Here is a 26,689-nt window from a genome sequence, read left to right as displayed (position 1 = left end):
ATCTTATTATTCCCTGTACTTCAAACGCGGGCCCACCGCCGATCCGACCGTTGCAGTTCCAGGCCCTGGCGAAATGAAATATGTGACTACTTAGTCGGGCAACTATGGATGGAACAGTCTATCATACAGAAAACAGTTCATAACTTATCAATCATATCTATACAGTATTCACAATAATTCATCTCTTGAATCTCAGTCCAGGTGTAATCTTCTAGGTCGCTAAAGAAATGGCTCTAACGCCCTACGCGTGGGGGCCCAACTCAATAGCGCCCGAGGGCGACACCGGATTGGCTCCTTCACCTCGCCAGGATTTTCCCTTCAGATGAATCGCGGAAACTCGGTTATGTGCCTCCTCCAATAAGTAACTAACGTCAACTAACTAACTAACTAAACAATAAGCTCGGATGAATCATCCATTTGCGCCCGGGTCCCCTTGAAATTATTCCACCAGAAACAAATGACATGCAGAGCTGAAGGCTGAAAGCCTCCATCGCCACTGAAAATAATCATTCAGGCACACGGCACTCAAGCTTTTGTTGAGCGGAGCTGGACTGCCGATCCTGGAATCTAAAACTTACCCACCACCCGCCACGTGTGAAATCCACGAGATCGGACTTCGATGTTCTAGCTGTTTTTGTGAGACTAGATATAAGTTTCAGCTTCATGGGCTGTATCTAACATTCAAATCATCACAGAAATAGCGAAAAATAACCCACTCAAAGAGGCTAGCGTTTCCTTGAACTCAAGTTAGACCTGTTGCTAACAGCCCAATACTCATCCCCGACCACTGGAAACATATATATTTTCTAACTGCCACCCAAACTGATATCTAAACATACCCATGACCTCAGGTCCATCGTCCATACAGATCAAATATATATTTTCAATTTTGCAAATTACAAACCTCAGATACATCAATGCTTCTGAGCATGCTCGAAAAGGGCTCTGTTGGCATCAAGAAAGCCGGATGTATGGACTAGTCGCGACCATATCAATCCTCAATCGTAACCACCACGGCGGGCCGCCCCATTCATTATACCAAAAAGCTTGCTTTATGGGTCTGATCCGATTGGCGAGAATCGGGTTCAAAGTTGAATTCAACTGAATCAAGTTGACTGATTAATGTCAAGTTGCTCAATCACTTAACAAATCCCCTTCGGCAGGGTTACGGAAGGAATCGCCGGCCCTGGTGACCATCGTCGTGTAATCTCAGTCAACAACTTCATTGACTTGCATGCGTGTATATTACAGAAGCACCGATATACCATTAACAGGAATAGCCATCCTTCCATTAAGCCCTGGATGATGTCCTTACAGGAGAACGAAGTAAACCAAAGACAATCACGCCAACTCCAACCATCATCGCACCTCCCGTGGTATATGCAACCTCTCTTCCAGCCCACCAAAACAACGAGCAAAACAGCATCGGCCCCAAAGCCCGACCAACCTGTCCCCAGCTTCGAAGATGGCCAAGGACGGCCCCACGCTCAGCTTCCCGTGCCTCTAAGCTACCAAGACTGTTGATATTCATCACCACCGTCGCCGATGTCGCGGCGAGCAACGCTCCAGCGCTATAAAGCCCCGTGATCAAGGAGGCTTGCGCAAGCAGGAAAAATGATAGGGCGCACGAGATGACTCCGACTCGAATCACTACAAGTGGAGGTAAGCGGCGCACAATGGTCCCTTGAAGCAAAGAAGCAATCAGGCCCATCATAGATAGAAGTCGACCATTCAAGGCGGATGGATATGCTGTTCTCGTGTCGGCGGCCGTAAAATGCAGCCGTGATGAACGGGAGCGAGAATTCCAGGCCGGAGAAGGAAATCAGGAATAGGAAATGGGTGATCTTCAAGACGGTCAAATTGTTGGTCTCGCCCTTTGCTTTGGCGTTTTTGGTGTGCCCGTTCATCAGAGGCTTAGAATGTCCATCCATGGAGGCCACGCCGTTTGTTTTCGGTTGTCCATTGCTCTTTTCGGCAGTGTCATCACTGGCACCTGGTAGGTTCCGCAGTTGCAGATGAGTCTCCGGCAAAAAAACATAAATGTAGAGCGTCTCGGCAACGACCAAAAGCAGAGACACACCCGCCGCAACGGCAAATTTGTTCGAAGCCATCATGTCAATTGTAGACAGCGCGGCACCGAGCATAGGACCACAAGTAAAGGCAATACTAAAGCATGCGCCGACAAGAGCCATCGCAGACCCACGTTGACTTTCATCACTAATATCCGACACAATCGCATTGGCAAGTTGTACATTTCCTTCGGTCAACCCACCAACGATGCGACTCGCAAGGAACGTCCGGAAATCCGTTGCGCCAACCCACAGTGACACACTGAGGATATTACCAGCCATTGACAACAACATCGCTTGGCGTCGACCATAGATATCTGACAATCGACCGATAAATGGTGCAGCCAGGGCTTGCAAAAGAGAGAAGAGCGAGCCAAATGCCCCGCCAAGCAAAATGATATCATAGCGAGAGTCGATTGGCTTTGAGAATGAGTTTTTATACGCGTTCAAGTAGTGAAAGATGCCATTCAAGAGGCTGTTTGGAGCTTCATCTTTGGCGCGGTAGTAACTGAGTACTGATGGAAAGAGGGGGAGGATGAAGGTGAAGGATATCTATGATTTTCGTACAAGAATTGGTAGTTAGCAATGAGCAAACAGCGGTAATGAATTACTTGCACGAGGGGAATTACCAAGTCAAGGAGCAGCGAGACAAACAAAGTCTTCAAGATCTTCTTTCTGACGGCCACAGACATAGATGTTGACCCCATTGCGATGAGATGCCCAGAAATGGCGGGCAAATCGATAGAAAATGAGAGTGGGAATGGCAGATGTCTAACGAGAGGTTATAGAACCAAACACTAGTCGCACTTCTCATATTCCCCTGAACGCTGAAGAACAGCTCTACCTTCTCCAACAAGCGAGTTCCATGCTGAGTAAACAGCCTAATCAATCACTTGCCTCCGTAAGAACCATCATTCTTGATAGCATCGTCGCAAGACTCGATCCCTGGTTTACACAACCCCCCAAAAAAGCCACGATAGACTAGTAGAATTCCATATCCTGTATTCTGACCTTTTTTTCAGATAGCTCTTTCTGGTGGCTGTTTCTAGGTTTCTCTCACTGCAGGAAATATATCTGGGAAATGTATATCGTATGTTATGTTCTGTATTACTGATACCATACATTTCTGTAGATATGTTCCTATTATGGTTGTGCTCTTATCTTTTGACCAATCGGATTCCGTTGTTTCCGAGCGAGAACGAGACCGATCGTTTGCTTTGCTCACGATCTCGATCGCGGTCGCACGGGCCGTAGGTCCATAAGCTGTGACAACTAGCTAAACCTATAAGCATTCGGCGATTTTTAAACGAGCCGCGGAGGTCTGCGAATGACAGTCAGGGTCTACACGTCTCCCCCTCTTTTGTTTTATTCGTGTCGCAAAGAGCAAGCTGCGGGCTGTGCTAGCTATCCCGATCCGGAATACCCCAGATTATGACGTATATGGCAGCCACGCACAATAGAATAGGCTATCTGAGCTTTCTCACTTTTGGTTAATTGTTACCATAGGCTTTCCACAGGAAAATTGTAAAGACAATCCTGTCTTAACTGGAAATTCAATTCATGGCACACCTGCTATCTGCATTACGAGGACGAACTCAAACGAACGTTCTTACTACTACAAGGTGTTTCAACAAGATCATTCGTGGGCGTGAGGATTCAATGGAAAAAGTCACCCGTAAATTAATTGTCCTTAACAAGACATATAGAATAGAATAATTGACACCATCATATGCTCACCAGATCATCACTATAGATCTCACCCTCCGCCCCATCACACAAATCCTCGAGTAAACAAATTTACAGAGCGAGGAAGGCCACGAGCGTCGCGAACATACCGGTAAGCCCAGGAGCGGCGTGGGAGGCAGCGTTGAAAGTGGCGGTGGCGGAGGATTTACCAGAGGTAGTCCCAGAAGCACTCCCAGACATGGTCGCGGTGCCAGTAGCGGTGCCGGTAGCACCCCCGGACATAGTGGCAGAGCCAGTGGCATTACGGCCCTCACCATCGGCGAGAGTCGCGTTGGCAACAAGGGGCTGATCCATGGCGGGCTGGGCATCGCAGACCGCGTTATCAGCGAGCGGACAAGACTGGTCAGTGCAGATGCTCTGGTACTGGGGACCCTGGGCCTTGATGACGGTAGTCTTGGGGGAGCACCGGTAGTTGAAGAGCGAGCCGAGAGCTTGGCCGACGGCCTCGATGTCCGACGTGGCGACTCCAAAGGAGGCAGCGGAGAGAGCGACCTGCTCAATGAAGTAGCCCATCTGAAAGGGGTCGAGGACCATGAACCTTGTAAGAGATGTGGTTAGTTGAGATGTTCGTTGATGTTAATTTGGGAATTGCTTCTAAGAATGACTTACTTGTGAACCTCGTACATGCTAGCATCGCCAGAGTAAGCGGCGAAACCGGTCATGCCAACCTCAGAGCAGCCGAGGAGGCTACCAAAAAACTCGTAGAGGTGAGTCAGGAGCTTGCTGTGTCCATTGTTAGCATTTCCAAGCCATTGATGAGATGGTTTTCATGAGGAATTTACTATTGGTTGGAAGTCATGTCATCGGCAGGCATGTTCTTCATCAGAGGAGCAGCACCGCCGCCGTCAAGGAAGTTCTTAGCAACACCCATGCTGCCACCCTCGTTGGTGGAAGCAAGACCGCCATCGAAGTAGGGGACCAGGTTGACCTTGGTGTTGTTGTACATGCCATTGGGGTTCAAGATTCCAGGAACGCTGACACCGACGTTGGGCTGAGTGTAGTTACCGATGATGGCGGTGTTGACCAGCAGGGTCAGGAGAGTGTACTGGTTGGTAGCGTTGTTCTCCTTCAATAAGGCCATGGTGTAGTAGTCACAGATGGACGTGTTGGTCGGACGCTGGGCAAGGGCAGTGCCGGCAGCAGCAGCTGCTGCAAGAAGAGCAGAGTTAAAGCGCATCGTGATGTGATGACGTACAACTTATCAGGCTGAATTATTATACTGAAAGCTGCAATGTCCTAAAGCTTGGTCGGGGACTGTATGGACTTAAGTACTGAACCCTGACAAGACAAAGCCCCCAGCCCCTGGAAGCAGTGTCTTGAGCATGGCCGATAGTCCCGAAAGAATACTCTCACTATGTAGGATGATCACTGGTTAGTCTAAGCCTGAGCTGCCCAAGCGAGGCCTTCTCAACCACTCGCGATGCCTGGCGAAGCATCTAGGCGTAGAGGATGTAGTTTGCGGTGTAAAGTACCGTACGAGACGCGTGCATCCAGTCGAATACACCTTCCGTACAATCTTATTACCAGGAACCTATTTCCTCCGCAATCAGAGGAATTGGGTTAGTCAATCCAAACCTTGAAAACCTGGTCCATCGCCAATCAAACTGGATCGATCGACTTTTATATCATCGATCGTTTCTACTCTTGAAATCGTCATCTTCGATCTAGGGACGTGTCTAAGGTTACATGACATTTTCTTCTCCGGATTTCTATGGGGCAGTGCGTTTAACTCCGTTGAACGAATACGATTAGGCATTCATCCATAGCCACATGCATATCCAGATCCCGTTCTACTACTGAAGAGGAAGGCGAGTTGATGGAAATAGGTTACCTGGAGCTAGGGGGCTAATAAGGATCATTGCTTATAGATGCAATGAGTCGGAGCATTCATCCACGTTTAGCCTCTTCTGCAAGATTACGATTATCCTAGGCAAGGAGTGGAACAAAGACATTGTTATTATTGTTGAGTCCGACCATGGTAATTATACATTTCCGAAGTTCATCCTTTTTCCTATTTCGGAAGTAATGAGGAATCCCAAAATCTACATTCGCGGGTCTTCTTCGCTTGCATCATACCGAGGTGACCCACCAGGGCTACCAATAGTCTATATCAAGCCTGTTGCCTGGCGACAACGGTTAAATTATGAAGAATATTGCTTTTCCTTATCTTCTCAGACTTGTGGAGCTTGGATGCTGATGTTGACAACCTGATCATTTGGGGCAATCTTCTGCTAGGTGTATGAGTAGTCTTCAAGTAACTTACCCCTGACATGAATCAATTAAAGTCAACTCAAATGTGCTTGCAACATATCCGTATGATCGCAGTAAGGTTCAATTGTGTCTGCCACTGCGATGTATTCTATTATGATGTGGATGCCGCACGGAGTCCGGAGTGGCGTATCTGCCTCCCTAGACTGCTGAGGGCAGGTGACTAAGGAATTGGTAAGTATAGGCCCAGGGCGCTGATAGATCAAAACGTCAAGTATGGAGAGTGATAATTGACAAGAATTGTCAACTAAATGAGTCACTTGATTAATGATGCTATTCAAGGTGCCCGACTCCCACTTCGGGGAAACTTGGGGAAGATCTCCACATTCACCGCCACAAGCACAGCCACTTGGACGACCTCCGATGAGACACCCGAGTAATTGTATTGCAATCAAAGCAACACGTTCACCACCATCACCCAGAGCCAACTCCAGCTCAATGTCGCCTTCCCGTCAACTCCTCCCTCTCCTCAGCTCGTTAGGCAGCTCACGATGGGCTCTCACCCGCACACTTCGTAGCGACAACCCACTTGACCTTAACGGTGAATTGCGTGGCACAGCGACCTTCACCCCAATACCCAACACGGCCGACCGCGACTGGGTGTACAGCGAAGAAGGCGAGATCCCTTCTTCCGTTAGTGGAGGCGCTGCACAGGTCGGTCTGCGCTGGACGAAGAAATATATCTGGCGGGATGGTGATGCGGGGCGCATTAGTGTATGGTTCGTCAAGATAGCTCCGGGACCTGACGAGGCCGACTACCTCTTTCACAACTTTGATTTCGCCGATGCGACGATCAAGCCTGAGGTTTCCAGTCAGGGAGAAGAGCAGGGTAAGGAAACTGAAGAGGGCAAGGCTGAATTGATTACTCCCCCAACACCCCCCGCGATTACCACGACCGATGCTGAGACGACCGTTCTCATGGCCCGCGGGAATCACCTCTGCATCAATGACATGTATCGGACAGCCTACGCGTTCCGGATCCAGTCAGAAACGGGCGAAGTGTTGAGTTGGGCGAGTCGACATGTCGTTCGGGGCCCGAAGAAGAACCAGGACATTATCAATCGCTACGAGAGGGCGGCATGAGTTGGAGAGACGAGGACTGTACACTCTCCAAGCGGTAGCGAGCTGAAAACAGCTGCTACCTACCACTGCGAAAATAATTCCGTCATCTTTGAATCTCCTTATTTGCTACCTTTTGCTTCGACATCATGCAACTCAGCCGAACCTACACTCGCACTATGATACCACACGTATATATCACGTCAAATTCATATCACATTCCCGTCCATCCTGTCTTTATAACCACTCTTCTCCAAAAAGTCATCACAGGGTGTACAGGAAATCCGGGCGTTTATCACCCAGCAACTCGATCTGACTGCGATCCAAACCCTCAATCCATTGATCACGTTCGCCGCGACGGCGCTTGCTGTTCTCCCGACGCAGCAGCATATACTGCACGATTGAGCCACCGAATAGGAACAAGACCAGGTAGCCTAGCACCACTCCGTGACCAGGATAGAAGCGGGGCTTATCTTTCTCGCGGTAGATATTGGACGAGACAATTCCGTTGAGATTACCCCATCCGATAATAAAGCCCAGGGAGACACCACGCTTGTAGACACCTAAGAGGGATATGATGTGAGCTGCTGCGCTGAAGCAGTACGAGATATACACGACGTACCTTCGATGTTGTTACTTGACCAGGAGATGGTGTTTGCAATGGCTGGATAAATACCCATGGCGCCGAGGAAAACGCCTGCATATCGTGCGCCGGGAGACTCGCATCCCAAGAGCATGCCAAACCCGACCATGCCGAGGAGGGAGACGGCGATGTTGCAGATACCACGCTGGCGTGTGCGATCCGCAATAAATCCAATCGAAATGGTCAAGATGGCAGCGGCAGCATATGGCGGCACACTAAGCAGCTGAGCGCGGATTGAGCTGTAACCTGTTCAAAAAAGGAATGTCAGCCAACGTCCTCTAAAGATAGTCTTCACTTGAAGAATTTCGGTTTGGTTCGTTTTACCCTGCACAAAAGTCAGTCCTCAATCTGGTATATCTTTCTCCATGGCGACTCACTAGTTCATTGATAATTGTCGGCACAAACAGCGAGAATGCATAAAGCGATCCATCAGCACCCATATAAATGATAGCCCCAGTCCAAGTCTTCCAGTCCTTGACACTGGCCCAGAAATACGACATCTTGAACTCCTCATGTTCCGCGCTAGACTGCTGATCGGCCGCAAGCCGGCGCAACACTCGGGTCCGGTCCGCCGGTGACAAGAACGTTGCCTGATCGGGGAAATCATACACACACCAAAAGGAAATAAACCCGATCACGATAGTGACCAGACCCTCTAAAATGAAGATCCAGGCCCAACCGGGCTTACCACCAACACCATCCATCTTCGCAATGGCGGCAGCAAGCAAGCCACCGAAGGATCCGGCCAGTGCAGCAGCGGAGAAGAAGATGGCCATTCGCACACCGAACTCGGAGCGCTTGTACCAGCATGAGAGGAAGTAGCCGACTCCAGGGAAGAGACCGGCTTCGCTGAGACCGAGGAACCAGCGAACGGCCATGAGGCCGGAGTAGTTCTTGACAAGCCCCATACAGGTCATGCAAATACCCTATGACATAGCCGAGTTAGATATGTGATTATCAGAACTATCCGGGAACAAGGCTATCATACCCAGGCAAGCATGATAGATGGAATGAAGATACTTGGTCGCAGTCGCTTGAGTAGGATATTGGTCAACGGCTCAAAGACGGAATATGACACGAAGAAAATGGTCAATGTCGCATTGTATTGATCGGCCGTCATCCCGAGATCCTTTGAGAGGCCGTCAATTTTGGCATTTCCGATATTTGTACTATAGAGACACAAAGGGACGAGCCTTTAGTGTGTTATTCATGATATACCAGTCGAAGAGCACTTACCGATCGAGAAAGGAGACGAGGTAGAGTAGACTCAACCATGGTACAAGCCGTAAATCGAGCTTCCAGAGGAGCTTGCGGTCCTAAAAGAAACACCGGGATGCAGTCAGTAGCCGCAATGATTGACAGAATGATGAAAGCAGGGCCCAGATGCATGAATTGCAGGGATGATTTGCTTGGTTGTTTGTATTGTGCATACGTACAATCTTGGCCTTCTCCTCCTCACTCAACCCAGCATCCGGATCCTCAAAGCCCGCAAACTTATCTAGTGCGGCCGAGTCGAGTTCCCTCTCGGTATCCGAGAGACTAGCGACAGCTGGTTTATCGTCTGATGTGGCTGCCATGGTCGATACTCAGCGCGATACTCGCAGGGATAAAATGCAAGACTCCCGGTAAACAAGGGATGAGAACTCTCCAGCTGCGGCTACACACAGAAGAGAAAATCCCCCGAGTCACAGCGAGCTAGAAAGATGCAGAGCGGGGTCTCGCACTTTGAAGCGAGCTTATAAATCTGCAGTTGTTTGTGCAGGGACGAGTCGCATTGAGCCAATGGAGTCGCGCATTGTGGTTGAAAAGACAGGGGTATAAAGTAACGCGGGGGACAAACACGAGCCGATCAATCCCTGGAACAGTCAATCCTGGGGGCCACGGCTTGATCCCCGAGGATCAGCATCGTGGGATGCGCAATTTGGCTATGATCTGCGTGGGGGGAGGAGCGGAGAGTCTTGTTCGGGGGTGTTTGGGTTTAAGGGATCCACTTGCCGGGGTTAGGGAGCCATAGTATTGATGTTGCTTATACTTCAGATCTCGGGTCAATGGAAGCGGAGGTAAAAATGGAGGAGTTGTAGACATGGCATACTTTGTCAACTGTTACCATAACGGTCGTTTTCTAGAATATCGAGGAAGAGAAGAAAGCAATGCCAGAGTGAAAGCTAATCGACTATATCACTCGCTGAGTCGGCTCATGGCAGTGACCAAGCTGGGCAAGTTGGGGGCGAAGAATTCTGGATAACCTCGGGTGAAAGCTAAATAAACATCTAGGGCCTTGGCTACGGTAATAATGTGAAGTGACTGACCTTAATACTGCGGGATGAGGACATGCTGCTTCCTTGTTATCTGAGTCAGTAAGTCTTCCGATGTCACGACGATATCGAATTAGATCCAGTGTGAAACTGCGATTCGGCACTTTTGCGCGAGACAAAGGAGAAAGCCTGCGCGATGAGTGGATTTTGGACCCTTTCCTGATGAAAGTCGCCAAAGCGGGCGACCTCAGAACCGGCTCTACATGTTTTGAAGACTGCGTAACTCGTACATGATGGCTCCTAGTGAAAGAGGAAACTGTGCTCAAACGGGCATATCTCAATTTAGCCCTCCGGTGCTATACAAAAGAAGAAAAAGCGAGACCTGGTAAGCACTTTTCGGATACTATCTTTGCCGGAAGTTACCTGCTTTCCAACAATCTGCCCAACTCGAGATAAACGAAAAAGAGAGGCAAAAAGGGGATGATTCAAGCATCGACCACTAGCTCTTATCACCCTCAAATGCCCTCTCCATCGCTACTTTAGTTGCTTGCCCCGAATTCTCGAGGTCGGATTTTGACTGGTCTTGAGACCCTGCATTTGCTAATATTCATTATCCAAAGCTTACCGACTCTCAATTTACTTTTGCTCTTGCGCAACCTCGGCATCTACCTCATTCTTCTGAAGTTTGCCGGCTTGCGCTCGCTTCCCCGGGGATTGAGTTGGACCATTTGCCTCATCCTGGGTGCTTGTAGTCCATCCCCGATTGCCTTCTCTTCTTACTGAGTTTCTTGGACATTTAAAACAGTATTGTCCAAATCCTGTTGAAGAGCGGCAATGTTCATCTGCCATCCTTGGATAGAGGCGTTGAGGATACAGCTCGAACTTATCGCAGAGAGATAACTGGGACCCCATTAACCGAGACATCTAATTGACCACTTTGGGGTGTGGTGAGAGTCTCAAAACCACGAGCTTTGATGGTATTAAAGTCTACGGGCGTGTTCAAGTTTTTACTTCTACAGATGTTAATTATTGCATCAACATTGGATCCCGTATGCTCATTTAACTTGGCTAAGATGCGAGATTGGCCAATATCTCTGGCCGTGTTGAATAGAGGTGCCCATTCTAGTTCATTGATGTCTTGAAGCTGGGAACCTTAAACGACATCTGGAGACATCGTAGCCAATATCTGGTCAATTTGGGTGCGTAGTTTGTCTTGTATCGGCTCCTCCAAATTCCTCAAATCAAGGTCATGGACGCTCTGCTCTACAACAGCCTGTGCGCCGTGCTGTATGGTCATTTCAAGGCAAATGAAGTTGCCCTCCATCATGCGACCATTGGACTCATTGATGTAAGCAGTATGATCTTTACTAATGCTGTCCTTTCAAGGGAGATCTTGATGTAGTCTCCCCAGGCGCTTACTTGATGGCCCGTGGTATGATGATAGGGCTGTTATTGTAATTTAGGATACCGAATATAGGATGAGACCACAGCACCTATAATCAGTAGACAACAATTCCTAACTCGGCACCTCAATTTATTGCTCTCTTGCGTCATTCCCTTGGTGGCGGCCCTCTGCCTCGTCCTCTTCCCCTTCCCCCGCCGCCTCTCATTCGCTGCTTCAATTCGCGCCAGCGATCTCTAGTCTCCTCAAGCAATTTTTGGGGAGTCTTGCCCTCCAAATTTGGCTGGCTCATCATCATAGTGGCGTTATCTCGCCCAACGGCCTCTTCCAAAATACGCATCGTCTCCTCATGTGCCCTGATCCTGTCCTCAATCGTCAATTTCTCGAAAGTGCCATCTCTATGCGTGCGATCAAAGAGCTTTCCCCGCGCTCCGGCATGGAAGGGAGTCTCTCCCTTAGCATTGGTAGCTCGGATATCGGCCCCGTTATCGAGTAGAAACCTTGCCGTGGAGATATGACAAAGATTTTCAGCCATGACGTGCAAGGCTGTGTTTCCCCTCTGGTCAGCGTGATTGATATTGATGCCATGTGCCACGAGGAGTTCAAGTAGTCCAGTACCGACGGGATCACAGCCAAGGCTGCTGTATCCTACTATATGCAGAACGGTTCGGCCACTGTCATCGGTGATAGTGGTATCGGCGCCATACTCGAGTAAAGTGCGGATAGCAAGCTCGGCGTGCTGGCTGCCCCCGCAGGTGGTGTGTGTTCTAGCAACGTAATGCAGCGGTATGGATCCAGCGTCATCGGGGAGGTTGATACTCGTGGGACTGTGTTCAAGGAGGAGGCGGAAAGTCTCTGTAATTCTGAAGCTTATCTCCTCATCCGGAAGCCTACATTCAGAAATTCCTGGACCATGGGCAGCCAAATGTAGTGGAAAACGGCCGGTACTGTCGGGGAAGGAAACGAGATCGGGACCGGTGCTGATTTGAACTTTGCTTCGATGATTCAGATGGTCCAGGAGCAATTTGACTGCCTCGAAGTTCCAGAACAGACTAGCTGTATCAAGTGTTGTGATGTTGTGCTTGTAAAACTCTCTATTTAGAAAGTGCAACGATACAACGTCATGGAATTGGTGGTGCTTGAGGTGGACATCTGCTCCGAGATCAATGAGCCGTTGGACCAGTCTGCCGCTGGCTCTAGAAACAGCGAGACCAAGCACGCCCCCTCTCGGCTGGCCGTTGTCGACAGCAGTATCATTTAAGAAGGGACCAAAGTCAGCTGCAGGAGGAATGTCATCTGTGGCGGAACATCCCCGGTCCAGAAGGAAATGAATCAACTGCTCGCCCCTAGCGATCCGATCCCGAACCCACTCAATCCAATCGGCGCCCTCATTTTCCTCTGCCTCGTCTGCGTCGCGGTGTAGATCTATCAGCGACGCCGCAGCCTCGAGGATCGGCGTCTTCCCGATTTCATCTCTGGCATGCAGATTCACCGTCTCAAGGGGCAATTGACTGTCTTGACTGTTATGGCTGTCTAGAAAAAGGTGCACTATGTCGAGATTTGCAGCGCTACATGCATCATGGAGCAGATATAACTGGCGTCGGTCGAACCTCTCGACGACCTCCGGGGCAGCTGCGTACACATCCAAGAGGACCCGCAGAATCTCCGGGCTGCCGTGCGTGGCTGCTACAAGGAAGGTGTCATCTCTGTAGGTTTCCCCTGGGGCGAGAATGGCCTCGGGGGAATATGAAGCGATCTACTGATGCAGTTGGGATAGGTCGTTTTGCTTGATGATGCTCAGAAGAAGTTGTCTGCGTCTTCCGCATATCCTAGAGGGGGATTCAGGTGGATCATCAGACTCGGACATTATCCCCATCAGAATCTAAAAAATGGAATGTATCAAAATGCAACTGTATTGCTTAGATATGCCAAGACTGTTTAATGGGCTACACCTTCAGTCTAGATGCCCCATCAAGCGGGATAAAGAGATAGAGGGAAAGAAAAAAAAAGCGGAGAAGAGGATTTGATGAAGCCGCCCCGCCCCACTAGAGCTTCCATGTTGACTGATTCTTGCAGTAGAACTAGGAGAAACAATTCTTGAAGTCAGGCGTTTACGACCGACGGGAGGAGAATAAAGAACATTGCTAGAATAGGAGACCCGGCCGTACGTACAGATCAGCAGATGGTCAAGCTGCTGCTCACTGCCCAAAGATACAGGTGGATGGAGACCTTTAGGCAGCCTTTCCTCGTGCCAGAAGTTCTCATCTTAAACCACATATTGGAAGGAAGAAATTCACCTCAGGTGCAAAGCGGGTGCCTGGAGCCAGTTTCATGCAGGTATTGGGCTGTTCCCGTCAGATATTAGGATGAGTGAGGATCTTCTAATATAACCTCCTGCATGTATGAAGAACTCTTCAGCAAGGACTACTGCCATCATCATAACGAAGGAAATTACGAAAGAGTCTGCAGCGATTATAAGAGATTTGATGGAATGAATATCCTTAAGAGAACGGCAAAATATATATTTACATAAAGAGAATGGCTCTATGTGACGGCTCTTCCAAATGCCCATTAACTCCACCTATCCCAATTAACTTGTCTCGTGTGCCTGAAGCGTCCGGCTCCTTTGTATGCAGGGTGTCATCTCCTTCATGGATCTTTCGGGCCCTTCATGGACTTGACGATGTGGTCACGGTCGTGAGAGTAGCCCTTCTGGAGAGGTGGCCAGAAGTACTGGTCCATGACCTCTTTCACACCGCCTGGCAGCTCCTCCTTGTATGGCCAATAGTGTCCGATGAATTCACCCTCGCAATCACCAGAGTTCATGTAGCGGTTTGCTTCGTTGCAAGGGAGGATGTGGAGCTGCTCGGGGTAGTCGTATCGAAGGTACTCATTGACGACGGCCTGTTCGTGGGTGTGTGTCAATTTCCACATGGCGCAGCCCGGGTACCGATGCTCGTCGGGACAAGTCATCCATGCGTCGAAGAATTCTTCACTCTTTGGGGTCTGGTGAGCGATGACGAATCCGGTGTTCAAATTGATGTTGAGCTTTTTGACGTTGAGGAAGAAGGGATCATTGGGATCCTCGGCCAAGGCCATGGTGGTGTCGTTGGTGATGCCCCAGTAGTTGAGGAGCCATTCAAGAGGCAGATGAAGGTGGGTGAAGATGGCATCGCCATCAAGGAAGACAACATATTCGTAGTGCTTAATGGCCTCACGCATCGCAGGAACCTTGTTCCATGTTCCGTGCAGCGTGGGGTCCTCGGGGAGTTGCACAAGTTGGTAATCATATCCGTGAAGCATAGCTGCGGAGGGTTAGTGATTCGTATATTATCATCCTCGATCGATATACTGACCAAACATATAGTGATTCAGTCGGCCCAAAGTGAGACCTTGCATGTCACCGGTCTTGGGCGCGCTATCATCAAGAAGACCACCGGGGCCACTGATATCGCGACTCTCGACATCCATGATGAGGATCTGCTTTCCGAGCGGCTTCGTGAACCTGGCAGCTTTGGGGAGCTGGAACACCTTGCCAGTGCGACTGGTGAAGTTTTGCGCCGTAATTGAATGAAAGTGGGGCTCAATGAGTTCATAGAGACCGGCGGGAATGTCGAAGACCGATGATGATGAAGGGTTTTGCGCTGAGGTCTTTGAAGAAGATAGATGTGTAGGTTTCGTATAAGTGGCCTTCGCATGTGGCGAGTAAGGGTCATCGCTAATCAGTGGTGTTAATACAGTTCTCTTCGCTGTCAGCTCGGGATTCATACGAAGAGGTAGATACGATGCCTCGCAAGGATACTGAAGGTGAGCGGTAGGCAAATATGAGGAGTATGCTGGCAATGGCCACACCTACTACAATCGAGTAGGTCTTCTTCCGAGGCCAGCGTGGATTGTAGGATGGTGAATGCATGGTGAACGAGTGGACAGGTGAAATGGACCACCCAAAAATCAAAAATGAATACAAAAATCTAGCAGCAAGCGACGAGCAAAAATCACGGTCCGTGAGAAGAAAAGAAGGGCATCAGGGGGGAACAGTCGAAGCCTTATTACTCGAAGGTCCAACTGATTAATTACGCGAAGCTGACCTGCGTTACAATTGTGACCGTGAGACAGGACTTAGCCCCCCCCGGGGTTGGGGGTCATTTCAATCATTTCCTGTCCTTATCGAAGGCGTCAACCTGGACCACTAAAAATAGGAGGAAATAGGGCCCTCTGGAAAAATTCGTATTGGTATAGTGAAATGGAAAGGGCGAAAAGAGCCACCTCGAGCGATTGGCTAGATACTAATTTAACTAACCAACGCTTTCATAAATTACCACTTAGTGTCCGATTTAACCTTTACTGCAAAACGTCCAGTAGGCTTGTGTACATGCTTCTTCTCGGCTGATTTACTAACAAATATCCACCGGAACATTGTTGAGTGATCATTGGTTGGTCCACTTTACAAACTGAACGCCACCCAATCCAGGAACGCTTGTCAAAGCAATCAACAAAATTTTTAGGCTCTTTCCTTTTGTACTAATGAAATATGTTAAGATGGAACAAGCAATATGTCTCCATTATTGGGAGGTCTTATCGATTCAGAAGCATTCCAGGGAAGCATTAGTTCATTTCGTTTCGGTAGCGTGGCTGGCGGTTCTCTCGGCGACATGCAGGTCTCACAATGACTTAAATACCGGCGATACATCTCAAAGACAGGCACATGGTGAGATGGGTGACGGGACTGGTTCACCGTTCTTTTTCTGGCAATTAGGCCAGCCACAATACTGAGACATTCCGACATCAATGGATCAGTTGGGTGGTGCGTGGAGTGTCCGAGAGCCGCTAGTGATCTACGCTAATCCCGAATCAAACCCGGCTCTTGGCAACTCGTGGGGCTTTGACAGAAATGCTAAGCGAACATCGTATCATAAAAGATTGGGACTGCGCCAAGTAATTTTAGGGGCAGCCGGCGGTGCCGAGAATTGGACCCTGAACAGCCACCGCTGAGTACCATTGCTGACAGCCCAGAAAATGGACTGCATGACAAGAATTCCAACAATTTAGAATTGAAGCAAAAGTCGAGTACACTAATAGTTATGCAAGCAGACCATGGAGATGCCATCAAAAATGTGCGAGCGAGATCCGTGATAAGTGATGAATTTTTCGGGAAGAGATACCGAGACTGATAAGAAGTGCCGCCAGAGGGAAAACTAATTTTTTAGGAGGGCGCACATAATAATAATAGTCAATGCTACGCTTACCTATGCTTAAGCCTAATCGGGTAAATCCAGTCCCTTAGGCTTCCATCCACAGCTCAGCCAGCTCAGGCGCCCATTCTTTGTGCTGTGTTAAATTAAATAGTTTGAGAAGTCGATGTATCCTCCACTTTCCGCATTGCACTTGTATTTGGGAGATCGTCCTTTGTTAGTGTATTATATTATTATATTATTATATTATGTACGTACTGCACGCTGCATCTACTGTAGTTTCGGGGCCATAGTCTACGAGTACGAATAAGTACATAGCCACTAGTCCAGGTAGCCCCTGTCAGTTTTTCGTTCGGCTTTTGCCCCCCGATCCCTGCAACCTCGTTGACTCGCCCCACTTATAGTGCTTTACCAGGACCATCGGACCCTGAACGAGCCGTGTTTGCTGTGATGGATGTGCTGCTGGCTTACAGTGGGTAACAACGGGCTCAGCCCCCTGAGATCAATACTGTATTATTTCACAAGATCCTTCCACGGACCCCATTTTTTACCATATCACCTCATTGGGAAGGGTCTTCAACAATACTAGAATCTGACATCCATAATAAAACACCTATAATGCCCCTGTACCCTCCTGCCTAGTCTGACCAAAGTCTTGCATCACCCTGCTTCTATTGATGCGTCCATTCCTTTGAACAAACATCCTCTGGTCATCATCTTAGGGCCACAACACCCGGATTGTTATTATATGCAGCTTATGAGAAAATGAGTTACTCCAAGCATGAAGATGGAGAAGTTGGAATGAGTCTGCTTAACGAGTCATCCCCTCGGGGTTCGACCTCCTCCCGGGCCGCAGACGACCTGGAAGCCAATAACAAAGAGATGGTCAATACCACTCCTATAGAGCTGGAGTACCAAACTCCCATTACTGTCAAATATGGATGGCTGTGTGCTCTATTGCTTTTTGGCATGTTGTTAACGGTCCACAATAAGTTCATTCTGGAGAAGGTATGCATTCTGCCCTGTTGAGTCCATTCACCTTGGAAAGTTCTAACGAGACACAGTTCCCATGCCCATGGCTCTTAACTGGAATCCATAGCATATTCTCCGGATTAGGAACACTTCTACTCCTCAAGCTCGGATACTTCAAATTATCGAAACTCTCCAACCGCGACCACCTGATCCTGATCGCTTACTCGGTGCTCTTCAGCGTCAACATCTTCTTTTCCAACTATTCACTTTCCCTTGTCAGCCTTGCATTCTTCCAAATCGTTCGCAATACATCGCCTATTTTCACTGTCCTTATGGAGCGGATCTTATTCGCTCGTTCCTACTCTATGGCTACTTACATCGCCCTGGTACCAATCGTTCTCGGTGCCGCCATCACTGCCACTGGTGATTTCAAGTTTACCATCTTTGGCTCGATCGTCTCCATAATCGGTGTTCTCTTGGGCGTTCTTAAGGTATGTCAAAAATTTCCTTTGCCCTATTCAACTTGCGATTTTCCTTGAACGATCGATCTAACGATTACTTACCATAGATTATTGTCACCAACCGTCTGATGACTGGATCCCTTGCGCTCCCCTCATTGGAACTGATTTACCGAATGTCCATTTACGCCTCTATCCAAACAATCGTCATTGGGATCTATGCTGGTGAACTTTCCAACCTGGACCCATCAACATTCTGGAATACCGAAGGCGAATCAGTTCTACCAATTACGTCCACCACATGGGCGCTGTTCGGAAACGGCCTGTTGGCCTTTTTCCTGAACATTTCATCTTTCCAAGCAAACAAGGTTGCAGGCTCTCTGGCTATCACAGTCTGGGGAAACGTCCGCCAGACTTTGACTCTAATTCTGGGCATTCTGTTCCTGGGAGACTTCGACTTGAATCTGCAAACTGGGGCAGGAATCATCCTTGTGGTGGTTGGCTGTGCGTTCTACAGTAAAACGGAGCTGGACTCCAAAAAAAAGGACAATAGAGGGTAACTAGTCATTTTGATTACAGACACACCTTTAAGCCGACCTAATTTAGCGGCTCCAAATAATATTTTCTTACCTTTCTTCATCTACATTCACTGCCTTCAGTAGGTCTAAAGAGGTAAAAAACGGACTTCTGCTATAGTGATAATCGTGCATTGATCTAGGCTGAGGCTAGTCGCACGTCAACTTGTGCTTTCGCACGACAGACTATTCCATATCGGATATGATGGATAACTGGTACTACCTAGATATCCTCATAATACCTACCAAGCCTTCTACTTTAGCTATAAGGGAAAACGATTCAAAGGACATTTGGAAAGATCTTTTACAAAAGGGAAAGTTAAAGCATACAGATCTACATTGTAAAACCGTTTCTTCAGTCCAGATATCAAGGATCCAGTGTACCTTCCTAAATCTGCTATTTTAGGATCTTTTACTAAAAACGTAATAACCAGCTAGACTACTCTAATCACGAATATAACCACAACAGTCTGAGTTTATATATTATGAAGATATTCTCCACTGTATCCGAAAAGGGAATAGTCTGTCGTGCGAAAGCATAAGTTGGCGTGCGATCAGCCTCCATCTTGATCTGTTCAACTAGTGTTCACAAGACATTTCTTTCGGAGTCACGCCTCTCTACCTCTCGTATATATCAAGCATTTTTTAGATTCATACATGCTCAATCTTCTCTCGAACCGCATCTTGTTGCTCCGCGATGACATCAGCAGGAATTCGATCAGGGGTCGTGTTCACAAGCATTATCATTGGGCCCAGGGCTGCAGCAAGTAAACCAAAGGTCACACAGCTAGTATTCCAGTTAGTTCAATGTGCATCGACGAGTAGTATCATGGTATTGAGGGAACTTACAAGCCGACCAGAGGGTTACTAGTGGTCTGGGTATTCATGCCGTAGGCAATGGCCTGACCAACTGCCTCGATAGATCTGAAGGCGGCGCCATTTCGCACATTTTCTGATCGCTATGTTAGTCTCCAATGGGTTCTGTCACATTCAAAAAACGAAAATGATAACTTGAGTTACTTACCCTGGGCATCCGTTGCAAATGATGAGATAAGCCAGTACATGTATGACTGAGACAATGGGCCTGTTGTCTGCACGAAGAAGTATGGCAGGAAAGATGATGGGTAAAGTCCGTCTTCCCAATCAATGTGGCCGGGGTTATGGCGGTCGAACTTGGTCTGCATAATAATCGACCAGATGTAAACGCCAACATTGAGGATCACGACGGTGTACAGGCCAAGCTGGGCACGACGACGCTGGCTGAGGTGCTTCATGTCGAGGACGTAACCAAGACCAAAGCAGCCGACGCTGGTTGATACCAAGTGAGATTAGCCAATGTGAAATCACGGGGGATAAACTATCTTGGAAACACACATGCAGAAAAATGGCGAGATCAGTGAAGAAAGGGCGCGCGCGCGAACGGAGAAGTATGTTCCTAAGTAGGTCGACCAGGTCCCGCTGTTCAAATTATCAGCCTTTTCCATACTATGGCAATTTCTAGGTGGGCTTACTGACCCATAAAAGAACGACCATAGTGCCCACAGTGCCGAAAGCATGACCAGTTTTGAAGTCATGGTCTTAGCGATGCGCTTAAGTTCCATCTTGGTAGAAAGGGTCTCAGCGGTGACAATTCTCGTGCCATCTGAGCGAACGACCCGCTCGAAGGGGGTGATCAGCAGAGCAAATGGCAGCCTATAGAGTCAATAAGCATGTGTCTGTCAAGAAAGGAACCCGAGTCGACTGACGCGATACACTCAATGATGACAAAGGCGATGTAGGTATCCGGAGTCACTCCGCCGTCGGCCCCTTTAACGTGGTTTTTCGATAGACTGCACGAATCGAAATTAGTCACAATCCATAGACTACCTTATGGGCGTCTTCGTTTCCGAGGGGGTTGACTAACTTGATAGCTCCGCCAACCAACTGCCCGAGATTTCGTGACACGATCCAGAGGGCCAGATATTTTCCACGAGCACCTGACGGCGCCAGAGTCATAATGGCTCCCGCCTCGGCCACATACCAGCAGGCTGTTCCAATGCCACTGATGGCACCACTAAAAATGAGGTACTACCGGAAGATGGCCCTGTCAGGATTCTTGGGCTGTTCCTAGAAAGGTTCTTCAAAAGGTCTTTGGAACTCACCCATTGGTTTCCGAATTTGCTGTTGCAATAGTATGCTGAGCCCTGGATTGGGAATGTGGCCGCACCGATGACAAGCGCCCACTTAACACCAATCTTGTTCACGATAGGACCGCCAAAGAAGCAAACTGAATGTCGAATTGCCAAATTAGCTGGAGTAAGCCGCAGACCGTTCAGCTGGTAAGATACATACAGATAGCCAGCATTGCGTACGTGATGGCGTTGGTGGTATTTGATACTTGAGGTGTTGCCAGGCCACCACCACCAAGACCTAATGAATGATTAGCTGAAGATTGGGACAGCCAGTTGGATATTTTCAGATATCTTACCAGTGATTGCGTCGGACATGGCAGGGCCACAAAAGGCCTGAATGCTCAGAAGCATCATCTGTGTCAAGCTGTGCTGCCACACCCGTTTCCACAAGGGAACAGTTGCCCGATAATGCTCCATGTTGACCCCGTGGGCGATATCTGTGACATTGGTTGGCAAGGGATCAAGGGATTCCTCGGGGGGAGGAAGATCTTTGGATTTCATGTCCGACATGATGAGAAATATTGCAATTCGACGGGTGTAAGCTTTGAAGCGAGGAAAGGATTGTCGGGTCATGTCACCAGAGCGGCTACTTATGTACACTCGCAAGATCCAGCTCAAGGTGTGATGTCCATCATTTCCGAATGTCTCTGGGCACCTAAGCTTATCTCCAGAGTCTCGTGTTCATTTGGGTGGAGACGGAGAGGAGGTTCCCCACGTTCTCCAAAGTTCCCCTTGTCGCTTACTGTGGGGTTTCATAAGGTTGAAACTATTAACTATTGTTTAGAATCATGTTCCCAGTCACAAGGTTAATTATAGAATAGAAATGATACCTGAGCTACCAAGAAAGGCAAATGAAATGACCTTTAGGAAGACCCTTTGGAAGACCTATAGAAAAACCTTTCAAAAAACAATAAGTGAGAGCATATCTGTTGGGCGTTTTCCCTGGTCGATTCAGATTTTGGGAGTACCCCTGTATGTCTGTCTACGTGATATGGGAACCTGACAGGGGTCAATCTATCTCGATGTTGAAATTGACAGAAGGTCCAGGCGGAAATCATACGCCAATGCCGAGATCAAGCCGCCGCGTTGGGGCGACATCCTGGAAGGATTGGTCGGTAGATCCATATCAGCCTGAATTAACCGATAAACCCCGACTATTCGCTTATCGCGTGGCTCTAGAGTTGTGGACTGGTTGGCGGGTCGATTCCCCGCGTTCTCTGAGTCCGACATGTTCATATAATGGCGTTATCAAGCATGAACGGTCTCTTGTGGGGGTCTCGATGCTTTGAATAATTCGTTTCGGGGCCGACAGAAGGTCCAAGCGAAATCCCCCAACGGGCTCGGCATTAGCGTCGCGTTGATCCGACATTCTCGGCAAGATGTGGGGGCATTCACACCAATCGCAATCGCCGGAGTCACGACCGAGTGTCTGACCATTTGAAATGCATGGTTATTGATCTGACTCTTCTCCTCCATTTGGAGTATCAAGGGCGGAGGATGGCGAAATCGGAAGCTCGAACCTGGCATATCGGATTGTCAGCATAGACCTACACGGAATGGATTACTCCTTTACACTATCTTCTGCTCCACCGACGACCCCAAGACAAGACTTCACATGACGAGGCTCTCCGAATGGTCTCATCGACCGGACCGACTCAACCTCGTCTACACACAGTCCATTCTTCGTAGCTGTTTCCTCCAACTCTTATCGACAAGTGTTGACCTGCTACAGTGATCTGGTTCACAGTATTTCAAGAAGACCGAACATTCCCAATCTGGGTCAATTGCAAAAACATGGCAAACCTCCGTGCAAGCACCAAGGTCATCGTGGTCGGAGGAGGTGGTACTATGGGCTCGTCCACCGCGCTGCACTTGCTTCGGTCCGGGTATACTCCTTCCAACATCACCGTCCTGGATGTATATCCCATTCCATCGGCGCAGTCGGCGGGACATGATTTGAATAAGATCATGAGTATTCGACTGCGAAATTCACCAGATTTGCAATTGTCTCTGGAGGCACTGGATATGTGGAAGAATGATCCTCTGTTTAAGTCATTCTTTCACCAAGTCGGCATGGTTAGTCATTGAATCCTCAAATCAACACTGTGGCAGTTGGAATGTTGACAACTTGCCTAGATTGACTGCTCGTCATCAGAGGATGGAATTGCGAGTCTTCGACGAAAGTACCAGTCGTTGCTCGATGCGGGTATTGGCCTGGAAAAAACCAATTTCTGGCTGGATAGCGAGGAAGAAATTCTGGAAAAAGCACCCCATTTTACTCGGGAGCAGATCAAGGTAATTCTAAGCCCTGTCATAGGTAAATTGTTAGCAGAGGCTCATCAAGTTTTGCTCAACAGGGATGGAAGGGTGTCTTTTGCGGTGATGGCGGCTGGCTAGCTGCGGCAAAAGCCATCAATGCTATTGGAGAGTTTCTCCGTCAAGAAGGAGTCAATTTTGGATTCGGCGGGTACGTACCGCGGCGTTTGAAGTTTAGGAGATTTCCATTTTACTGACACTGGTCTATAGAGCTGGGACCTTCAAACGACCGTTGTTTGGAGCAGATGGATTTACCTGCGTCGGCGTGGAGACCACCGACGGGACCCAATATTTCGCAGATAAAATCGTGTTGGCAGCAGGCGCTTGGAGTCCAACATTGATTGATTTGGAGGGCCAGTGTGTATCAAAGGTAAGTTTCGTCAATTGATGGTTCATATCTATGCAAATCCCAATGCACCTTTCTAATAACGTTGATCCTTACTGATTCCTACGCCCAGGCCTGGGTCTTTGCCCATATCCAACTCACATCACAAGAAGCTGCAGAGTACAAGAATGCACCTGTCGTATATGATGGAGAATACGGCTTTTTCTTCGAACCAAACGAGTCAGTCATTACGCATGACTACCTCCAAATTGCAAGGCCATTGCTAACATCAGTTCTTCCAGACACGGAGTGATCAAAGTCTGCGACGAATTCCCTGGTTTCTCTCGCTTCAAATTGCATCAGCCATACGGAGCCAGCTCTCCAAAGCTGATATCTGTCCCGCGGTCTCATGCTAAACATCCCACAGATACATATCCTGATGCCTCTGAAAAGACCATTCGAAAAGCCATCGCGAGATTCCTTCCTCGATTCATGAATACAGAACTGTTCAACCGGAGCATGTGCTGGTGCACAGATACCGTGGATGCCAACCTGCTAATTTGCGAGCACCCGCGATGGAAGAACTTGATTTTGGCCACGGGAGATAGTGGGTGAGTATCTTGTTCATGAACGAACGGTACTCCAACAAGTCTATACAGATACAACTTTGCTGACATGGTGTTCAAAATAGACATAGTTTCAAGCTTCTACCGAACATCGGCAAGCACATCGTCGAAGTACTCGAAGGGTCTCTGTCACAAGAACTGGCGAAGGAGTGGAGGTGGAGACCTGGCGGTGATGCTCTCAAGTCTCGACGGGCTGCTCCCGCCAAAGATCTCGCAGATATGCCAGGCTGGAATCATGATGCCAAGTTATGATTCTGGGGCTTCTGGAGTGGGATCTCTCGTGAATATTGTTCAAGGGGCTGGCATCTGGAAATGATGATGTGGAATAGCTGATCAAATTGTCTTCTAATCGCCATAGTCCTTTGGTAGCCATCACGAGACGAATGAACTTAACAAGGGAGGGTCTCGGGATGTCATCGCATTCACATCTATACTTCTTATACCTAGTGACTATCTTCGTCACCGTCTTCGTCACCGCACGGCTCTTCCCAACCCTAACTGCCCCACGGTATTCGTCTCTTCTCCATATCTTCAAGATCATTGAGTTTAGGCGGTGAAGCGATTATGGAGTTTGAAATAGCTTTAATCACAGGTCGAATTGTCTTTCTCCAGTCCGCGTTCTTCTTCTTCGGCCGGCCCCGCGTACCGCGGGCGCCGCTCCGACAGCGGGGAAGACCTCCGGGATATTACTCCGCTATCTAATGTTCTCCCCTCTACGTAGAGAGCTACTGATTACAACTACTGGTCATTGATTCAAAGCAAATTCATCATTGAATATGAGCTATTATATGATGACCCAAGAAAAAATCATCCATGATACCCCGGTGTGGGTTCCTTGTCTGCTTCACATCCCCGGGTTGCCGATTGGTATGAACAAAGCCCTCATAAGGCAAATCAAATTGGGTAGATCACAGCAGCGAGCATGGGTCGAACGCAGGGTTAATCGAAACCCCCTGCAACTTTGAGTCACTCGCCAGCGTCATGCACGCTGCCCAGGCCGACTTAACCGAATGGAACCGAACAGTGACTTCGCCGTCATTGTCCCGTTCTCCAAAACACTCCACGCTGTGCCGCACGCGAGACTGGCTCAGCACTCGGGAGACCTCCTGCTTCAATGCCTTGTGGCTGGGAGATGAAACCAAGACACAGCGGGTACGGCCAAAATGATAGATCTGGGTCTCGATTTCTTTGGACATGAGGTAAGTCGGGGTCGGGACCGGGCGCACCTTCGCGGGGCTGATCCCGATGAAAAAGCCCTCCCGCGAAACGAGACGGAGGAAGTTCAGTGCCCCCGCCTGATGAACAAAAGTGATCAATGCAGTCGCAGAGCCAGTGATGGTCGAGGTATTCATCAGCGAGGCCGAGAAGACCGCACCGCCGCGAATCTGAGGCAGAATCCGATCGAGGGTGACGGAATTTGGAAAATCCTCAATGACCAGGGTCCGGAAAATGTTGTCTTGGCCGGGCTTTGGGATAAATCGCAGACCCCACTGGAAGAACGAATTGTCGCGGACGTTCTTGAAGAGACTGTTGTGAGTCTTCCCGTAATGCACGGCGGACATCTCTTCCTTCTGGGTATCAAAGACGCCGGACTCGCGAATGACCCATCTCAGCCCCTCGGGGTGGGGATTCGCAGTTGAGGGGGTGGTCTTGGCTGCCACAAGATTGACATCGCGGTGGGAGATACCAAGAGACTGTTCAGTCTCGGGCAGATTGAACTGGGCCAGGTTGACGACAGCGACAGAGTCTGTGAGGCCAGCCGTGTCCACATCGAGGTCCACATCGAAATCAATTGGCGAGCCCTGTTCGAGCAGTCAGCACTGCCAGGTCTCAGCAAAACAATCATTGACAGTAACACATACCTCACGAATGATCAGTTCATCAGAGAGCAACTGGGTGGAAGTGGTGTTGGCATTGCTAAAGTGTGGAGTTAGAAAAAGATTATTATTTCGCGTATCGGATGTTCCAATGTTCTTTATAACATGGAATATTGGAAGCCGAATAACGTCACGGTCGGACGCAAAAGTCCACTCTGACGATATGGTAGAGAGCGTACCTGGTGGGCTGAAGCACGGCAAATTCGAAATTGTCGAGCTGGTCCATGATGTTCACGGTAACCAGAGCCGAGGCTCCGGTTGATGAACGTGGCTCGTCCATGGTGCGAGAACTCTCTTCTGGCGAACTCAAGGAAGGGTGGGGAGAGAAGAAGAGAGGGAGGGGGGATTGAAGAGATAAAAGAGGAGAAGTCGAGCGAGAGGAAGAAAATTAGGGGAAAAAGAAAACGACCCAGAGGCCCAAGGCGGTTAAGCAGGTGGTGAGCCTGGAGACGATGCGATATAAGAAGGAAGTCGCGATTATGCTTATCACGTGGGAGGATCAGCTTCTACTGCAGGTGAATGTTCCCTCTCGTGCCAATGCGCTTCTGAGGAGAAGAATCAGAAAGAATGTGATCAGGATGAAATGGTGATTGATGAGATCAGAGGTAAGAGAGAATCAAGAGAAGTCAATACAATATTGCTAACACGAGAAGAGAGTGAAGACTTTGAAAGACGCCAAGAGCATGGACCATATACACATTCAGTGTGCAGCCATAATCAATTTGCCAGACACCG

At 48.7% G+C, this 26,689-nt stretch overlaps 10 protein-coding genes across 10 annotated transcripts; 3 read left to right on the top strand and 7 right to left on the bottom strand.

Moving 5' to 3' along the window:
• Nucleotides 1-1,291: 1,291 nt before the first annotated feature.
• N7473_008539 (uncharacterized protein) lies at nt 1,292-2,776 on the bottom strand (the record flags this gene model as incomplete). The annotated part of the gene is made up of 4 exons (XM_057154479.1): nt 1,292-1,650; nt 1,729-1,754; nt 1,792-2,621; nt 2,699-2,776. The coding sequence occupies 4 exons, from the start codon at nt 2,774-2,776 to the stop codon at nt 1,292-1,294; spliced, it is 1,293 nt and encodes a 430-aa protein (XP_057008817.1).
• Nucleotides 2,777-3,866: 1,090 nt separating this feature from the next.
• On the bottom strand, nt 3,867-4,992 carry N7473_008538 (uncharacterized protein; the record flags this gene model as incomplete). The annotated part of the gene is made up of 3 exons (XM_057154478.1): nt 3,867-4,353; nt 4,425-4,538; nt 4,598-4,992. The coding sequence occupies 3 exons, from the start codon at nt 4,990-4,992 to the stop codon at nt 3,867-3,869; spliced, it is 996 nt and encodes a 331-aa protein (XP_057008816.1).
• A 1,529-nt stretch (nt 4,993-6,521) lies between these two features.
• Nucleotides 6,522-7,166, top strand: N7473_008537 (uncharacterized protein; the record flags this gene model as incomplete). The annotated part of the gene is made up of 1 exon (XM_057154477.1): nt 6,522-7,166. The coding sequence occupies one exon, from the start codon at nt 6,522-6,524 to the stop codon at nt 7,164-7,166; it is 645 nt and encodes a 214-aa protein (XP_057008815.1).
• Nucleotides 7,167-7,406: 240 nt separating this feature from the next.
• On the bottom strand, nt 7,407-9,362 carry N7473_008536 (allantoate permease family MFS transporter; the record flags this gene model as incomplete). Its single annotated transcript, XM_057154476.1, has 6 exons — nt 7,407-7,705; nt 7,765-8,031; nt 8,159-8,711; nt 8,774-8,954; nt 9,022-9,101; nt 9,222-9,362. 6 exons carry the CDS (start codon nt 9,360-9,362, stop codon nt 7,407-7,409), a joined length of 1,521 nt encoding a protein of 506 aa, XP_057008814.1.
• A 2,228-nt stretch (nt 9,363-11,590) lies between these two features.
• On the bottom strand, nt 11,591-13,309 carry N7473_008535 (ankyrin repeat domain-containing protein; the record flags this gene model as incomplete). Its single annotated transcript, XM_057154475.1, has 2 exons — nt 11,591-13,148; nt 13,203-13,309. The coding sequence occupies 2 exons, from the start codon at nt 13,307-13,309 to the stop codon at nt 11,591-11,593; spliced, it is 1,665 nt and encodes a 554-aa protein (XP_057008813.1).
• A 782-nt stretch (nt 13,310-14,091) lies between these two features.
• N7473_008534 (uncharacterized protein) lies at nt 14,092-15,355 on the bottom strand (the record flags this gene model as incomplete). The annotated part of the gene is made up of 3 exons (XM_057154474.1): nt 14,092-14,747; nt 14,799-15,160; nt 15,213-15,355. 3 exons carry the CDS (start codon nt 15,353-15,355, stop codon nt 14,092-14,094), a joined length of 1,161 nt encoding a protein of 386 aa, XP_057008812.1.
• A 2,044-nt stretch (nt 15,356-17,399) lies between these two features.
• N7473_008533 (Drug/metabolite transporter) lies at nt 17,400-18,624 on the top strand (the record flags this gene model as incomplete). Its single annotated transcript, XM_057154473.1, has 3 exons — nt 17,400-17,642; nt 17,699-18,097; nt 18,175-18,624. The coding sequence occupies 3 exons, from the start codon at nt 17,400-17,402 to the stop codon at nt 18,622-18,624; spliced, it is 1,092 nt and encodes a 363-aa protein (XP_057008811.1).
• A 666-nt stretch (nt 18,625-19,290) lies between these two features.
• N7473_008532 (major facilitator superfamily domain-containing protein) lies at nt 19,291-21,320 on the bottom strand (the record flags this gene model as incomplete). Its single annotated transcript, XM_057154472.1, has 10 exons — nt 19,291-19,426; nt 19,489-19,591; nt 19,664-19,947; nt 20,014-20,097; nt 20,155-20,331; nt 20,385-20,468; nt 20,543-20,706; nt 20,781-20,905; nt 20,971-21,048; nt 21,107-21,320. 10 exons carry the CDS (start codon nt 21,318-21,320, stop codon nt 19,291-19,293), a joined length of 1,449 nt encoding a protein of 482 aa, XP_057008810.1.
• A 1,012-nt stretch (nt 21,321-22,332) lies between these two features.
• Nucleotides 22,333-24,329, top strand: N7473_008531 (NAD(P)/FAD-dependent oxidoreductase; the record flags this gene model as incomplete). Its single annotated transcript, XM_057154471.1, has 7 exons — nt 22,333-22,886; nt 22,947-23,105; nt 23,168-23,277; nt 23,337-23,496; nt 23,585-23,691; nt 23,754-24,062; nt 24,143-24,329. The coding sequence occupies exons 1-7, from the start codon at nt 22,605-22,607 to the stop codon at nt 24,327-24,329; spliced, it is 1,314 nt and encodes a 437-aa protein (XP_057008809.1). The 5' UTR covers nt 22,333-22,604.
• A 537-nt stretch (nt 24,330-24,866) lies between these two features.
• N7473_008530 (uncharacterized protein) lies at nt 24,867-26,234 on the bottom strand (the record flags this gene model as incomplete). Its single annotated transcript, XM_057154470.1, has 3 exons — nt 24,867-25,879; nt 25,940-25,994; nt 26,134-26,234. The coding sequence occupies 3 exons, from the start codon at nt 26,232-26,234 to the stop codon at nt 24,986-24,988; spliced, it is 1,050 nt and encodes a 349-aa protein (XP_057008808.1). The 3' UTR covers nt 24,867-24,985.
• Between the last annotated feature and the right edge of the window lie 455 nt (nt 26,235-26,689).

This window comes from Penicillium subrubescens (assembly GCF_028828155.1).
Source record: "Penicillium subrubescens strain IBT 31985 chromosome Unknown utg000005l_segment0_segment0, whole genome shotgun sequence".
NCBI lineage: Eukaryota > Fungi > Ascomycota > Eurotiomycetes > Eurotiales > Aspergillaceae > Penicillium > Penicillium subrubescens.
Note: the sequence above shows the minus strand (reverse complement) of the source record. Positions and strands in the feature narration are given on the sequence as shown.